The sequence below is a fragment of the Heterodontus francisci genome, chromosome 40 (assembly GCF_036365525.1).
Source record: "Heterodontus francisci isolate sHetFra1 chromosome 40, sHetFra1.hap1, whole genome shotgun sequence".
NCBI lineage: Eukaryota > Metazoa > Chordata > Chondrichthyes > Heterodontiformes > Heterodontidae > Heterodontus > Heterodontus francisci.
This window is the reverse complement of record NC_090410.1, coordinates 18,722,961-18,739,478: the sequence shown is the minus strand read 5'-3', so window position 1 is coordinate 18,739,478 and position 16,518 is coordinate 18,722,961. Positions and strand designations below refer to the sequence as shown.

The 16,518-nt window shown below is 41.0% G+C and overlaps 1 protein-coding gene across 2 annotated transcripts in view; it reads left to right on the top strand.

Moving 5' to 3' along the window:
• Positions 1–6,951: 6,951 nt before the first annotated feature.
• Positions 6,952–16,518, top strand: part of zc3h4 (zinc finger CCCH-type containing 4) — a 55,289-nt gene continuing 45,722 nt past the window's right edge. Inside the window, exons 1-2 of one of the 2 annotated variants that reach the window (XM_068019157.1) lie at positions 6,952–7,047; positions 15,243–15,474. In XM_068019157.1, the coding sequence (XP_067875258.1) occupies positions 6,971–7,047; positions 15,243–15,474 (309 nt within the window). In that variant the 5' untranslated portion in view covers positions 6,952–6,970. Of the gene's footprint in view, positions 7,277–15,242; positions 15,475–16,518 lie in introns of both variants that reach the window. The other variant, XM_068019155.1, reaches the window with a different exon arrangement.

Below are 16,518 nucleotides of genomic sequence, written 5' to 3'. Positions count from 1 at the left end.
CATGTTTCCGAGGGGGGCAAGGAGGCCCTCATGGACCACCTCCGAAGGGAATGGGAGCAGGTTGCCAGGGGTCAATGCAAGGTGTCTGGCCCCAAGGACCTCTCAGGAGTTTCACCTTACGCAGGTGAACAAGGTCAATGAATGCATCTTCAAAGCACCACACATTGCACCATCAATCTCTCATGCTCCTCGATGCACCATACCCTGGTCTCTCACCCAGCAGCAGTCCCGAGTAGTCAGGACTCATGCCTAACATCCAGATACTTCAATTCACCCTCACACACATTCCAATGATGCCAGCCTCACAGCCGGCTCCCACTGTGACAGGCACATGACCTAAATCTCGAGTAACATAATCACTGACATTCTGCCCTCTCTCTTGCAGGACAAGGTCTACCATAATCGCAGGGAACAGACAGCAGAATCACTGGGGACAAGGACGCCTACATCTCCTGAACCCTATGGAGGAGATGGTTCTCTGCATCATGAGGCTGGCTGCAACAGAGCCCATAGCATCCACTGTCACTGAGAATATTAAGGAGGATGGTATATTCCTGCCTTATACCCCTTCTGTACTCCTAGCTCATGTTCATCCTGCTTTTTGGCATGATATGCAAGCTGCTGGTGGTGTGACCATTGTTACAGACAGGTGGTAAAGGGCTGTGGGTGTTTCCCACTGTTCACCTCCCAATTGATCAATCATGTTTTGTTTAAAATGATGAGTTAGCCCCTGATTGTTTTTAGGGTCAAATAAACGGACAAATGACAGGCTTTCTTGTAGGTTTAAAACAGAAGATTAACTATTTATTGAACAACATTCATTCCTCAAAATGTTCGCAACACCACTGATTCACGCATTCACACTCTCATGCCCACTCAAGAGAAGATAGCTAGAAGGTAAAGGGTAAGGGTTCAAGGTGTGGTAGGTGTTCCTGGTTTACGGTAAACCTACTGAATCTTCTAAGTAGGAAAGTTTCTTTTAAAGGTACAGGCCTGTGTTGTTTGTAGTCTTGAACTTGTTGAGGGGTTGTAGATTTCTGGTAGTTAAAATTTCAGACTTGGAGGTGGCGGTCACTTTCAATTTTCTGCTATACCAAGTTGAAGTTAGAATTTGCAGCAGTGTCGTCTTCTTGTTTAGGCTGGATCTTTCCACAGCCCCTAGCTGGACTGTCTTCTGTGATGTGGCTGTGATCTCTCCTCTCTCTCCAGAGGGTTACCTTTTAAGGTCACAAGTCATCATCTTAACATGGGCGGCACAGCGGCGCAGTGTTTAGCACCGCAGCCTCACAGCTCCAGCAACCTGGGTTCAATTCTGGGTACTGCCTGTGCGGAGTTTGCAACTTCTCCCTGTGACCGTGTGGGTTTTCACCAGGTGCTCCGGTTTCCTCCCACAGCCAAAGACTTGCAGGTTGATAGGTAAATTGGCCATTATAAATTGCCCCTAGTATAGATAGGGGAAGGTGGGAATGTGAGAGGATAATGGGATTAATGTAGGATTAGTATAAATGGGTAGTTGATGGTTGGCACAGACTCGGTGGGCCGAAGGGCCTGTTTCAGTGCTGTATCTTTAAATAAATAAATAATTTCTATTATTTGATACATGACCCTCTCCCCTGGTGTGACCACACAATGGACCAGCATGTGGAACCCAGGGTTATCTATTGATATCTGGATGAGTATCATTCTGTTAACATGTGGCTACTTCACACCGTCTTTGGCTCAGAAGAAAACCATTCAATTCAGGAATGTCTCATGATGGTTTCAGGATAGGTGTAGTCAACATGTCTTAGTCTGGAATTTGTCCTTTTGAGACAGTGAGTCAGTGTTTGAACACACAGGTCAAGTCACCTTTGATGGTCATCTTTTGCAGCACATTGTTCACTTTTTTAAAGAAGTCAATTTCAAAGAGTCAACATTGAATAAAGTTTGTATCTTAAAAATTAGGAATATGATATGTTTTTATTGGGCATGACATCATGAATCCCTTTCTTTCCACCCCACCTGTTTTCCCTCACCTCAACATTCCCCTTTCTAATTTTCTGTTTTCAGACACCCAAGAACTTCCAACTGCCCATCCACAGCACACCCAGGAGGAAGAGAGAGATCAACAGCATAGCACTGATGAACTCTGCACATCTATTCCTCCTACCAAAGTGGATAACGTCACATTTTTCTACATTATATTGCATCTTGCATCTGCCACGTTCTGGCCCACTCACTAAGTCTGTCCAAATCCCCATGAAGCCGCTTCGCATCTTCCTCACAACACATATTCCCACCTAGTTTTGTGTCATCTGCGAACTTGGAAATACGACATTTGGTCCCCACATCCAAATCATTGATTGTGAACAGCTGGTGCCCAAGCACTGATCCCTGTGGTACCCCACTAGTCACAGCCTGCCAACGCGAGAATCACCCGTTTATTTCTACTCTGTTTTCGGCGTGTTAACCAATCCTTAATCCATGCCAGTATATTACCTCCTATCCCATGTGCTTTAATTTTGCTAATCAACCTCCTGTGGGGGATTTATCAAAAGCCTTCTGAAAATCCAAGTATACCATGTCCACCTACTCCCCTTTATCAATTCTATTAGTAACATCCTCAAAAAACTCCAACAGGTTCGTCAAACATGATTTCCCATTCATAAATCCATGTTGACTATGACCAATCAGATCATTATTATCCAAGTGTCCATTTATCACAGCATTTAGAATAGATTCTAGCATTTTCCTAATGACTGATGTAAGACTAACAGGTCTGTAATTCCCTGTTTTCTCTCTCCCTCCCTTCTTAAATAGTGGGTGTTATGGTCTGAAGTTCTGTTAATGGATGATAAATACTTGGTTGTTCAAGATAATAGGGTGAACAGGTGTTGGGTGTTAATTAGTTAATTGTATTCAAGTGTGTATATATAAAGAGTCAGCCAGCAGAAGTAAGCTCTGTGACAAGCAATAAGGAATCTACACCAAAGTATCCTGGTTTCAGTGTTTTCTTCACAAACAGGTTTGGAGATTTCTCTAACAGTGGGTTGACATTTGCAATCTTCCAATCTGCAGGAACCACTCCAGAATCTGTAGAATTTTGGAAGATGATCACCAATGCATCAACTATCTCCATAGCTACTTTTTTTTCAACACTCTGGGATGTAGAATATCAGGTGCTGGGGACTTATTAACCTTCAGCCCCATTAATTTCTCCAATACAACCTTCTTACTAATTTCTTTCAATTCCTCATTTCCCCCTAATCCCTTGGATCTCTAATTCTGGGACATTTCTTGTATTTTCCTCAGTGAAGACGGACGCAAAGTAATCATTTAGCTTCTCTGCCATTTCTCTATTCCCAATTACAAATTCTCCCGACTCTGCCTGTAATGGACTCACATTTGTCTTAGCCAAACGTTTCTTTTACATACTTGTAGAAGCTTTACTGTCCGTTTTTATATTTTTTGTGAGCTTGCATTCATATTCTATTCTCCCTTTCTTTATCAGTTTCTTTGTCCTTCTTTGCTGTATTCTAAAATCTTCCCAATCCTCAGGTTTACTACCATTTCTGGCAACTTTTATAGGCCTTTTCTTTTAATTTTATACAATCCTTAATTTCCTTTGTTATCCACAGTTGACTGCCTTTACTTTTGGGGTTTTGTGCCTTGAAGGAATATATAGTTTCTGTAAACTATGTAATATTTCTTTAAAGACTATCCATTGGCTATCTACTGTCATACCTTTTAATGTATTTTCCTAATCCACCTCAGCCAATTTGCCCCTCATACTTCATAATTTCCTTTGTTCAAATTTAACACCCTGGCTTCAGATTGAACTACCTCACTTTGAAACATAATGTAAAATTCTATCGTATTATGGTCACTCATCCCTAAAGGTTCTTTTACAATGAGATTATTAATTAGCCCTGTTACGACCAGGTGTTGAGAGGTCTTTCTCAGACTTCACCTGGTCCTATTGTAACAGGGTTTTAATTTTTAAACACATTGTGTTTTGAGCTCCCCCTTGGTGAATCCTTGTTTGCCGCTTTCCAATTATAAGGCAAAGAAATGAGCACAAACAGGCCTCCTTAGGTTTAAAGAAGAAAAGTGAAATTTATTAAAACTTAAACTCTAATTCGATTAACGCCTACGGATACCCGCCGCGCACTACACTAGCATGCATACGCGATACGCAGACAGAAAAGGGCAGAAGAAAAATAGTGGAGAGGTTTGAGGCAATCTCTGAGGAGGGGTTTTTGTTACTGTGCTTCGAGCTCACTGTAGTCCTTGCTTGTAGGTAGATCTTGCTTTTCATTGGGTACCATGTATTCTTCTTAAACCGTGTCACTGTAGGAGACTTTTCTCTCTAGGGGTTCATATGTCAATGGTTTCCGAAGCTGGTGAGAATGAGATGAGAGCAGGCAGGAGAGAGGTCTTTTTAGTTCAGGAGCAAACAGCTTTCTGAGTTTTAAAACTCTGTGGCAAGTTCAAATTAAAAAAACCTTCAACGGTCACTTAGTCATGCAACTAAACTGGTCTGACCCATCTGTTTGTGTATTTGGTCATCTTAACAGTTACCTGGAATGCTAGCCTCTCCACCTTCAATGTCTGGTAATCAAAAGTCCATTGTGGATTAAATTGGAGCAGGGAGTGGCCCCTTTGTCCTTTCCAAGTATTGTCTGTTACTATGCAAATGTCTTTCCAGTCAAGGGTCTGGTGTTTTTAAAAAAAAAAACAAGTTCTTTCTTTACTCCAGTAACAGTTTAAAAATCAGTGTTCATCTGGTGAAATATGTGTCTCATTCTTGGTAGGTGGGGGCCTGCATGACAAGCCCTTTCTCATTACATAAAACTAGATATAAAATAGCCTGTTCTCTAGTCGGTTCCTCAACATGTTGCTCTAGAAAACCATCCCTAATGCACTCCAGAAACCCGTCCTCCACAGCATTCGTGTTTATTAGGTTTACCCAGTCGCTATGCAGACTAAGAGCAAAGTACGGAAAGGCCTCATCAGGGAACTCCTCTTTGCTAACGATGCTGCATTAACATCTCACACTGAAGAGTGTCTTTGACACCAAAGACCAGGCAAACCTCAGTTGTATGTTTCTGCCCATCTCCAGCTGTGGTCCTATTTTGCAGGAAAGAGGTGGATGGTACAGTGAAGCACACAGCTGACCTGTAGATAAGTGGAGGAACAAGCCTACCTGAAATAAATTCTGAAATTATTTCAATATAAAATTATAGATCATAGATAAAACTGATTTGCACAGAATGCACTTGTGCATTAAAAATGCAAATGAATTAAAACATTCAGTTTTACTAGGGCATTTAATGGCATAAAATAGAGCTAAACCACATCACCAGAGTACAAAGGGTGAAAGTGAAATTCTTTTCATTTGTAACAATAAAAGGAAAGTTTGCACTGTTCTATAAATTTAGACAGGTGAAAAGAATGTTTTACAAGAGAAAACGTAGTGTTAGAATTATTTGATAAATCCAATGGCATCTTCTTTAGCCTCCTTATCTCGAGAGACAATGGGTAAGCGCCTGGGTGGTCAGTGGTGTGTGGAGCAGCGCCTGGAGTGGCTATAAAGGCCAATTCTAGAGTGACAGGCTCTTCCACAGGGGCTGCAGAAAAATTTGTTTGTCGGGGCTGTTGCACAGTTGGCTCTCCCCTTGCACCTCTGTCTTTTTTCCTGCCAACTGCTAAGTCTCTTCGACTTGCCACATTTTAGCCCTGACTTTATGGCTGCCTGCCAGCTCTGGCGAACGCTGGCAACTGACTCCCACGACTTGTGATCAATGTCACAGGACTTCATTTCGCGTTTGCAGACGTCTTTAAAGTGGAGACATGGTCGGCCGGTGGGTCTGATACCAGTGGCGAGCTTGCTGTACAATGTGTCTTTGGGGATCCTGCCATCTTCCATGCGGCTGACATGGCCAAGCCATCTCAAGCGCCGCTGACTCAGTAGTGTGTATAAGTTGGGGGTGTTGGCCGCCTCGAGGACTTCTGTGTTGGAGATACGGTCCTGCCACCTGATGCCAAGTATTCTCTGGAGGCAGCGAAGATGGAATGAATTGAGACATCGCTCTTGGCTGACATACGTTGTCCAGGCCTCGCTGCCATAGAGCAAGGTGCTGAGGACACAGGTTTGATACACTCGGACTTTTGTGTTCTGTGTCAGTGCGCCATTTTCCCACACTCTCTTGGCCAGTCTGGACATAGCAGTGGAAGCCTTTCCCATGCGCTTGTTGATTTCTGCATCGAGAGACAGGTTACTGGTGATAGTTGAGCCTAGGTAGGTGAACTCTTGAACCACTTCCAGAGCGTGGTCGCCAATATTGATGGATGGAGCATTTCTGACGTCCTGTCCCATGATGTTCGTTTTCTTGAGGCTGATGGTTAGGCCAAATTCGTTGCAGGCAGCCGCAAACCTGTCGATGAGACTCTGCAGACACTCTTCAGTGTGAGATGTTAAAGCAGCATCTTCAGCAAAGAGGAAGTTCCCTGATGAGGACTTTCCGTACTTTGGACTTCGCTCTTAGACGGGCAAGGTTGAACAACCTGCCCCCTGATCTTGTGTGGAGGAAAATTCCTTCTTCTGAAGACTTGAACGCATGCGAGCATAAACATAAACTAAACTCCCTCCCATACACACACAACGCGGCTCCTCATCGCTCCGCTCTCCGGCAACATTTGTTCTGGGACTTCGTGCCTTTCCGTCAAATGACGTCACAACCCCTCCCCCCCTCCGGGGTCCCCCCCCCCCGCTCCGGACTTGCAGTGACGTCACCGGCGGGGCTCGGGCCAGCGCTTCGGCAACACGAAGCGAGCCAACGGCAAGGGGCGGGTCGTCACTTCGGGAGGCTTCGGCCGCGTTCGTGCGTTTCCGTGAGTTTTTTTTTTCGGCCGTGCGTCACGGCGTCGGCCGGCGAGCGAGCGGGCGGGCGCCATGTTGTGGAGGTGTTTTTCCCTCAGTGGTTGTGTAATGGAGAGACACCCGGGGGTCGGATCAGCACAGAAAAGCACCGAGAAAATACCTGCCATTACCAAAACGCTTAAACAGTAACAACAGAGCCGTTTATTTCCTATCTCTAGAGTCAGTGAGAGCTTAATTGCAGTGCCCGGTGGTAATTTTTGTTTAAAAAAAATTGAGAGCAGCCTTTAGTAAAAGACAAAAGGGAGAGAGCGAGCGAGAGAAAATGTCTCTCGAAAGCCTCAGCCTCACTTCCTCCAACAAGCAGTCCCCCCAAAACGAACACAACATCAACCTCACTGAGTCAGGAGACGAAAGGTCGAGTAAAAACAACCTTTTTATCCAACATTTCTTTTTATATATTTATTTATATATATATATATAAAAAAACCAACAACAACAAAAATATCCAACAATTTACCAAGGTTTTTTTCTGAAAGAGAAGGGAAACCTTGGAAACGGAAGGTAGAGGAATGTATCTATGGATTAATTTTTTAAAAAAAAAATCTTTACTATCATTCTAAATCCTCTTAAAAAGTGGTCGCTAGATATATTTATATATATAAAAAGAAAGCAGGAGCTAAGGGGTGGTTTAAGGCCTAATCGCATGCTTGGGTGGCGGAGGGCAATGTCTTGAATGCACAGAAATTATTTTTACAGCAGGGCCTATTTCTGTATGGTAATCTAATATTACATTAATGCTTATTTTCTCTATAATCCTTTAATAAAACGCAGCCCGGTTAAAGGACATCGGCAAGTGACCTTTGAACTTCGATTTTATTTTTACCCAGCGTCCCCATGTAACATGTAAATAGAGGAACATTTATCATTTGTTTTAAACCCTTTTTAATATATCTTGATACGTTTGTGATGGTTTTATTTTAAATATGCGTGGCCTATTTAAAAAGTGACTTTGCAATCATTTCACAAATACAGCTGCCCCAGATTTATTTTTTTTTGTTCTGGTAGCTTCAGTTTAGTCCTTTCAAAATCTGTTGATAACCACAGCAAAAAAAAAAAATCACCACTTTCAGCTTATACAATGTTTACTTGTCATTGTGAAACATTCATACTGTATCCTTTCCTTTTTTTTGCAAAAAAAGCCATATTGTAACTCATTTAATTATTTTCATTGTCTTCAGCAATGAATAACTTGACCCCTTGCTGTACATTTCTTTTGCAGTTCTCATTTTATTCTTGATATGGAAAGCAAGAGTACAGTGTTGTCATTAGGATTTCAATAAAGTGTAGTGATGGATATGTAAAATCTTAAAAATTATGTCCATTTGAACTAAAAACATGCAACAATACAGATAGATCCCACTCTTCCAAATTCAAATTGTAGACCGTGGGTTATATAAGTAAAGTGGTGCTGGTGACTGACAGATTTGACACTAATAGCGTGAGTAATTTGAGAAAAATTGCAATTTTCAGACAACAAGCATATTAACACAACATTGAAATGTATTGTCTTGAGCCTTTTTTCTCAATAGTGTACAGGTATAATATATTACCCTACTGAAAATGCTGGAATACCGTAAGGTATGAAGAGAGAAGGAGCGAGTCATGGCACTCAATAACATTTCAGACACCAATTGGGGATCAAAATGCTGATATAGTTGAGCCCTGCCTTGTAAATTCTCTATCCATAAAAAAAGCAGTTACTTTATCAACGTCCTGGAGCAAAATAACACTAGGATGTTGGCAAAATCATTTACATGTCTTCAAACAGGACTCATTAAAGAAATTTAGTTTAAAAGTAGATTCCATTTACTGGGGTGAGTACAAACTTGTAAGATCTCAATAAATTAATTTCATGTAGGTATTGGATAACTGAAAATTTTTAACTAGGACTGAGTAGTTATGATGTGAACATGGCTTGTTGCTGTGTTGTTTTTTGTTTGCTTTAATAATTCATAATAGTAATTGTATACAGGGTAACATAGAACCTGGCTAGAAGTTTGATGAACATGACAGGATGGTGATTTGTAAACAGAATCAACATTTAATGAGATTGAACCACTTTTCATCATTTAATTCTCTCTTTCAAATTGATCTTAAATTTTCCAAACTGAATGGCAGGGCCACTGAAGAGCAGGACTTGAGATACTTACTGGGGTCCCAACATGCTGTATTGTTGAGAATGGTAAAGAGTCTGGACACTCTCCGATATGATATAAATCACCTAATGTGCCAATCTTTGTCACTGTCTTGAGCACCATTGACAAGAGTTGGATAAAAGTCCACTCATTCACAAAGTCATGGAATTGTGCAAGGATAGGCTAGAATTTTGGTTTGGGAAATTTAATATCATTTTGAAAGAGAGAATTAAATAATAAGTAGTTAATTCTCATCAACTATTTGCTCCATTTACAAATCACCATCCTGTCGTGTTGATAAAACTTCATAACTTGGATTATTATTCACTGCTAGTAATATAAGGAATAAAAGTCCCTTTCATTTTTTTAAGCAGAGGAAAACTGAGTTCTTTTAAAGGGTGGGGAAGATTGTGCATCAAGTTTGTGTATCAGTGAAGCAGACAAAGTTCTGTGTCCATTTATTGAGTGCCCAATTTGTGGCACAAGTAAATGCTAAGCAGTTTTCAAAAGTTGGGGAGATTAGTAACTCAATCTTGTCAGCTGTTAGATGGTTCATGACAGAGCCTTCAGACCAGATCAGCTGCTGCTGTTGTAGCCAGTATGTGATGGGGGCTCAAGGCAGAGAAAAAAAAAACTAAAAATGGAGAAGGATATGAAAGATTCTAAATTGTTACATCAACCTAGTTTTGACCCTACATCCATTGAACCTATTTATTAAAAAGTCTAAGGATGGCATTTTCCAACTGGCTCAATTGGTAGAAGCAGCTTGCAGTTGAGCCATACAAATATGAAGGCCCCAGGTTGGATTTCTGGTGTATGCTGGGGCAGCTGATCTCAGTTAGCATGGATAGTAAGGGTACTACAGTGCCCCTGTAAGGAGAGAAAATCAGCCAGATTGCTGCTGGAAGTACATCTGTAGGTGAACCTCAGCTGAGGAGAGGATTGGTTCTATTGTTATGCCTGTATTACAGAAAAACCTGCCAACATTCTCACATGAATAGTAACCCCTATGAGCGAGATACTGTAGGTTACCCACAGAGCCATATCGTGAGTGCGATGTAATATCTTCAGGAGGGGAGAAAAATCATTAGTACAGTGAAATAAATTGAGTTGCAGTTTTTTGTTTCTGTGTGAATTTTAAGCTGACAGTGTATTAGTGAGATTTTGTAGGCAGTTTATAAAATGTTAGAAAATTGAACAGGCTCATTCTTCTCTTCTGTGCCTTGTGGCACATGAGGCAACCAATTTCTTCCACTGCTTTTATATTCAGATTGTGCTCTTGGTTGTTTCCTTAATGAACATCCTCTTTTTTTCGCATGAACAAGTTGTTAAACTGACCAGGGAAGATTGGCTAGAGGTAATTGGGGAATCAGCATGCATAACCATCAGGGGTATGAGTACCCTGCTGGTGGCAACCCAGTATTTAGAGGCCAGAACTCTTCTGCAAGCAGGGCAATGGCTCACTGTGTTTATATTAAAGAGACATTTTTGAATGCTTTATTGCAGTTTGCTGTAAGACCTTAGGTTTTAACAGCCTTGACGATTGGTAGGTGGCTTGGATAAAACTTCTAGCTGTGGATGGGTGATGGCTAATATTTGAGGAAATGTACCATTAACTCTGAGCAGGTTTCTTTTTCCAAAGGTAGCAAATTCTTATTAGTGTCACTAGAATGTTCCTTTTCTCCATTAGATGAACAATCCAAAACCAAGCTAGGTCAGTCTCCAGGGTTTCCATTACTGAATTTACTTTCTGTGCATAGTTTTTGAAGGTAAGCCAAAGTACGGATTTAATTTCCCAAAATCTTAATTAGAAAGCTGATTAAAATCACTTCATTTTCAAAATGCCTACTGCTAGTGCTAACCCAAAAGGTTTAAATTTGAAGTTCTATATCCAAAACCTCAGTAATCTCACCAAAGTTTTTCTGGCATATACAGTGTTGACATATCATGCAGATATTCCTAAGTCTTTCTGTGCAAATTTAATTCAAAGGGAAGATGTATGGTACACTTCCTCTGCTTTTTGTCTTGTGTTTTTAAAAATGCTACTTCATGCACATATATGGAAGCACACCAGATGACCTATTTCAACTCCCAGTGTAATTTTGATTCCTTGATGGGCACGGCAATTGGAGGTTTGCCTGTAATATTAGGAGTGGGAAGTTGGTACATTGGATGGAGGATGTTCCCAGGTTACTTGTCAGTGTATTTTTAGGTTCTCAGAAGACAGACGGGAAATTTATCAGGTTTCTGCCAGCATCACTGTGCAACTAGTACTACGAGGTGTACAAAACCTGATTTTTTTCCCCCACCTTATGCCTCTGGGATACAAGAACACAACATAAATAGGAACAGAAGTAGACCAATAAGGCCTTTCGAGCCTGCTTCGCCATTCAATACGATCATGGCTGATCTTGGGCTTCAACTCTACTTTCCCGCCCACTCGCACTATCCCTTGATCCCCCTGAGAGACCAAAAATCTGTGTATCCCAGCCTTAAATGTATTCAGCGATGGAGCATCCACAACCCTGTGGGGTAGATAATTCCAAAGATTCACAACCCTTTGTGTGAAGTAATTTCTCCTCATCTCAGTCCTAAATGATTGGCCCCTTATCCTGAGACTGTGCCTCTGTGTTTTAGATTCCCTGACCAGCGGAAACAATCTCTGTGTCTACCCTATCCAGCCCCTTCAGAATCTTGTATGTTTCAATGAGATTGCCAACTGAGATTGTCTGAGTCGAACTTCACAATGGGAATTGTAGTCCTGCTCTCACCATGTTAGAATATCAAATGTCTGAGCCTAAAGCAAAATTTTTGGGCCGCTAGTTGGCTGATAACAAAGTCCTTATTTCTATTTAAGCTGTAGATGTACATAAACAGTGAATAATACAACGGTTCTGGTGTTAATTCTACTGAAAAATCAAAAACTTGTTTTTATGTAATGACTTTAACATAGTAAAGCACCCCAACACATTTCACAGAAGCATAATCAGACAAAAAAATTGAGATTTTAGGACAGGCGATCAGAAGCTTGATCAAAGTAGTATGTTTTTAAGGAGCTTCAGGCTAAGAGGTGGAACAGATTTTGGAGGAAATGACAAAGTTTAGGGCTTAGATGGCTGAAACCATGGCCACCAATGATAGGGGTGGGATGAGGAAGCGGGGATGCACGAAAGGTCAGAGTTGGAATAATTCAGAGTTCATTTCGGGATGTAGAAAACATTGTTCAACAGACATCAATTTAAAGGGTTTAAACAAACTTTTATCTGTTGTGTTCCTGTTGCATGATAAGTAAATTCAGTACTAGGTGTTGTATTGAGCAATATGAGCCAAGAGGCTGTCAAGTTTGAACTGAATTTTCACAGAATCACAGTGCTGGGTTGGTTGATCATAGCAGCAGCTGTGCTACAACTGGTTTCAATGCCCCAGTGAGGGAACAAGTTATCTAGGGTTCCCTCACCTGAATGTAGTCCAATGGCTGTTGTTGGAAAGTGTACTGATGTCAGGCAGGACTGGGCTGTGGTCCCACAGGTGGTAGAATAGCTTGCTAATTTTCAACAATCTAAGCTTGAGTAAAGAATTCACACACAGTTAGGTATTGAAGGGTGACTGAGTGCCCTTGGATTACTATGCCAGTATGCTTCAGTGCCTTCAGGACAAGAGAACATTTCTTCAAGAATGCTAAAATTTAAAATTATCAGATGAAATGTTAATATTGTACTTCAATAAATTGGCAATTTTCAAAGTAATGTATTTGAACAAAGTTCTGCACTATTTAATGATAAGTGCATATTAATATTTTAGATTTCAAGTTTTGCCTGTGTGTCAGAAAAGCACAGTTAAAGATATTTTGTTATAGATATAAATGATGGAAATACGCAGCATAGCAGTCAGCATCTGATAGAAAAAGACAAATAAAAATTTTGTTCACCACCGTTTGAAGATCTGCCATCGTTAGTGGGAGAGAACTATGGCTTGCTGGAGGGAAAAATAGGTAGGGTAAAGGTTGTGGAAATATGCAAGCTATTTTCACCAAGAAACAGCTAATGGGTGTTACAGTTCATATATAGACTTTAATTGCAGGAAAGAGGTGAAAAGGGCTTTATATTAGGTAGAAATAATTTTCTAAGCCAGTGGAAGTCCGAGGACGACTAATCCTGTCTACCTGTCACACGCCTATTATTGTAGCAGCTGCAGGGCATATTGAATGGCCTAGGAGGGGGAAGTGTTGTTTATGGAGCTCTACTCCTGAATGCATTGGTTTCCTAGTCTAGGGTGTCTCAGGTGCCCTATAATACCTCACTCAAGTGACCATTATTCACATGTGAGCCATGACAGTGAGTCACAGAGGGGGAGAGGACACAGCAGCCGAGTTTGATGCTGTCCTCATTTATTATCCACGTGTGCACACTTCCCCAGATCTGATAATCAGAAGCAGTTACACTGGTCAGTCGTGCTTTCTTGAACAAGGTGGAACAAAGGCTTATAATATTCTAGCCACCGCCTTGGTTGAGAATCAACTAACTCAACAGAGAATAGGAATAACATATGAGACTTCACTTGTGTTTATGGTACAATTACGTTTTGGATATCTTATTGAGCTGTTATTAGACCTTATGATTTGAAAAAACATATATTTTTGTAGTTGCATCTTCAGTCAACATCTTTCATTACTGCAGCATGAATCTAAAGTTGATTCCGTCCAAAATAAAGGGTGTGGTAAACTGAGTTGTTTACATTTGAACACCCACACTAGAAGTCATTGCTTATATTTGCCTTTCAACGTTTAAGCAATCATTCATATGTAATTTTCAAAGCAGAAAAGTGGATGTATTTGAAGTTTATTGTTTAATTTCCTGAATTTAGCCATATAAGCTGTTTAATATGTTCATAGAAACCGATAATACTATAAATGCATCAGTTGCCAGAAATATGAGAACATTTTTCCCTCTTTGATTTTCTTCCATCTTCTGAAGCCACTGATTTTTGCTGGAGTCCAATCTCTTGGATACCTGCCTCACAGGTCTTCCTCTGAGTGTGCAGGCCAAGATATTTAGTGTTGCCAGTTTGATGATGGAATGAATCATAGCCCACCTTGGTGCTGTCTTCACACCCGCATATACTTTCCAGCAGGGATCACTGGGTCATGTTCAAAGTGGAAGCTCCAGCTAGTTCTCCTCCCTCCGGTATTGGGTACTGAAGCCAGAATGTAGCATTCCCACCTCAACCGCTGTTGAGATCAGTTCGCTCAGCACAGACAAAATATCAAACTCACTGGTGTGCTTGCCTCAAATATCTGCTACCTTAATGCTGAGTCATTGGGAGAGCCCTATTTTAGTAGGGATATAAAATTGTTACCAAACTACAAACTAGAAACATCAACTTCAATCTCCATTCTGGGCTATGCTACCTAATCTCAGCCAGGACAAAAGTTGGGGCCCCTACAATTGACCTCAGTGCTCATGATGTTTGGAGAGCAAAAATTAGGGTTCCAGTCGTGTAGGTGAGAAAAGGAATATATTTGCTGTGTTGCCTCTCTGGGATTGACTGGCTACCCTCAAAGGACACAGGATTCTCACAGAAAAAGGGGAACGCGAAAATGCAGCCAGTCATGGGGCAGTCAATTTCTTATATGCCCATCCTACCGCTGGTTGAACCCACCCCATAGTGAACCAGTGATTGACTTTCACTGTCTGATCTCCTTAATGAGCAATAATAACCTGTTGAGCGAGGTACTAGAGGGTTCCTGGGACCTGTGAAATCTGATCCTAGCATTAGTCAGCATCATCAAGAGAAAACTGGAAACATTGCTTGCAACTTAATGTTATTTATTCATAAGATGAAGGCAGTGTTCTTCTTTAAAGTTACAGTAAAATTTAACTTGGTAATAAGTTATCAAGCTATATTTAGCACATTGCTGTATATGACAGAGTTAGGTTCTTGTTAGAATTACAATGCTATTATTTGAGCTTCAAGAGTGAGATTTGCATCCTGCTTCTAACCCTACACTCAGCGGAACTGTATGGTCAGTGCTGATCTCAACCAATAGTTTTATTATCAGTTCACTGGCTTATAACTGCCATCATAAAGTTGTTCTTGGGTTACATTTTTTTGCTTAATTGCTAATTTAAATGAAATTACCTGTGACAGTGTCAATTTCTGACTTCTGACATTTTTTGGTAATACAGGGAAGAAGGAGAACTGGAGGAAGGTGAATTAGAAGATGATGGTGAGGAAGTGGAAGCTCAGGAGGAATCCCAGGAGAAAACCAAGAAAGAGAAATGTGAAAAACAGGAACGGGATCATGAGGATGATGAGAAAGATAAGGACAAATCGCATCGTAGGATGAAGCGAAAGCGGAAGAAAGAAAGGGAGAAAGAAAAGAAGAGGTCAAAAAAGAAACGGAAATCGAAGCACAAGGTAATCAACCCTAAAGTTCATTAGTATCAATTGGACTTCATTCAAGATACATACACTTGTTACATCCGAACCTCAGGGTTATTATAATATTGGCTGGGAATATTTAATTCGTATACAATGATTTGTTTAAAATTCAGTTGTTGTGCGTGACCAGTTTTTTTCAGTGCGCAGGCCCTACAGTGGCCACAGATGTACATTATTTAGAACAAGGTCTACGCGGTACCCTCCAGAGTGCTGCATACTTGCATAGCTTAGTAGGAATATTGCTCGCATAATAATTTTGGATAGAATCATAGAAATTTATGACACAGAAAGAGGACGTTTGGTCCATTGTGTCTGTGCCAGCTGAAAAAGAGCTATCCAACCTAATCTTGCTTTCTGGCTCTTGGTCCGTAGACTTGTAAGTTATGGACTTCATAGAATGGTTATCGAATCATAGAATGGTTACAGCACAGAAGGAGGCTGTTGGGCCCGTCGTGTCGTGCTGGATCTCTGCAAGAACAACTCAGCTAGTCCCACTCCCCTGCCTTTTCCCATAGCCCTACAAATGGTTTTTCTTCAGGTGTTTATCCAATTCCCTTTTGAAAGCCACAATTGAATGTGTCTACACCATACTCTCAGGCAATGCATTCCAGATCCTAACCATTCTGTGTAAAAAAAAATTTCCTCGTTAGTTCTTTTGCCATTCACCTTAAATCGGTGTCCTCTGCTTCTCAAACCTTCTGCCAATGGGAACAGTTTCTCACTATCTACCCTGTCTAGAGCCCTCATGATTTTGAACACCTCTTTCAAATCTCTCAGTCTTCTCTTTAAGGAGAACAATCCCAGCTTCTCTAATCTATCCACATAACTGAAGTCCCTCATCTCTGGAACCATTCTCATACCCTCTCCCAAGCCTTCACATCCTTCCTAAAATGTGGTGCCCAGAATTGGACACAATACTCTAATTGAGACCGAACCAGTGTTTTCAAAAGATTCATCATAACTTCCTTGCTTTTGTACACTATGTCTCTATTTATAAAGCACTGGATCCCATATGCCTTT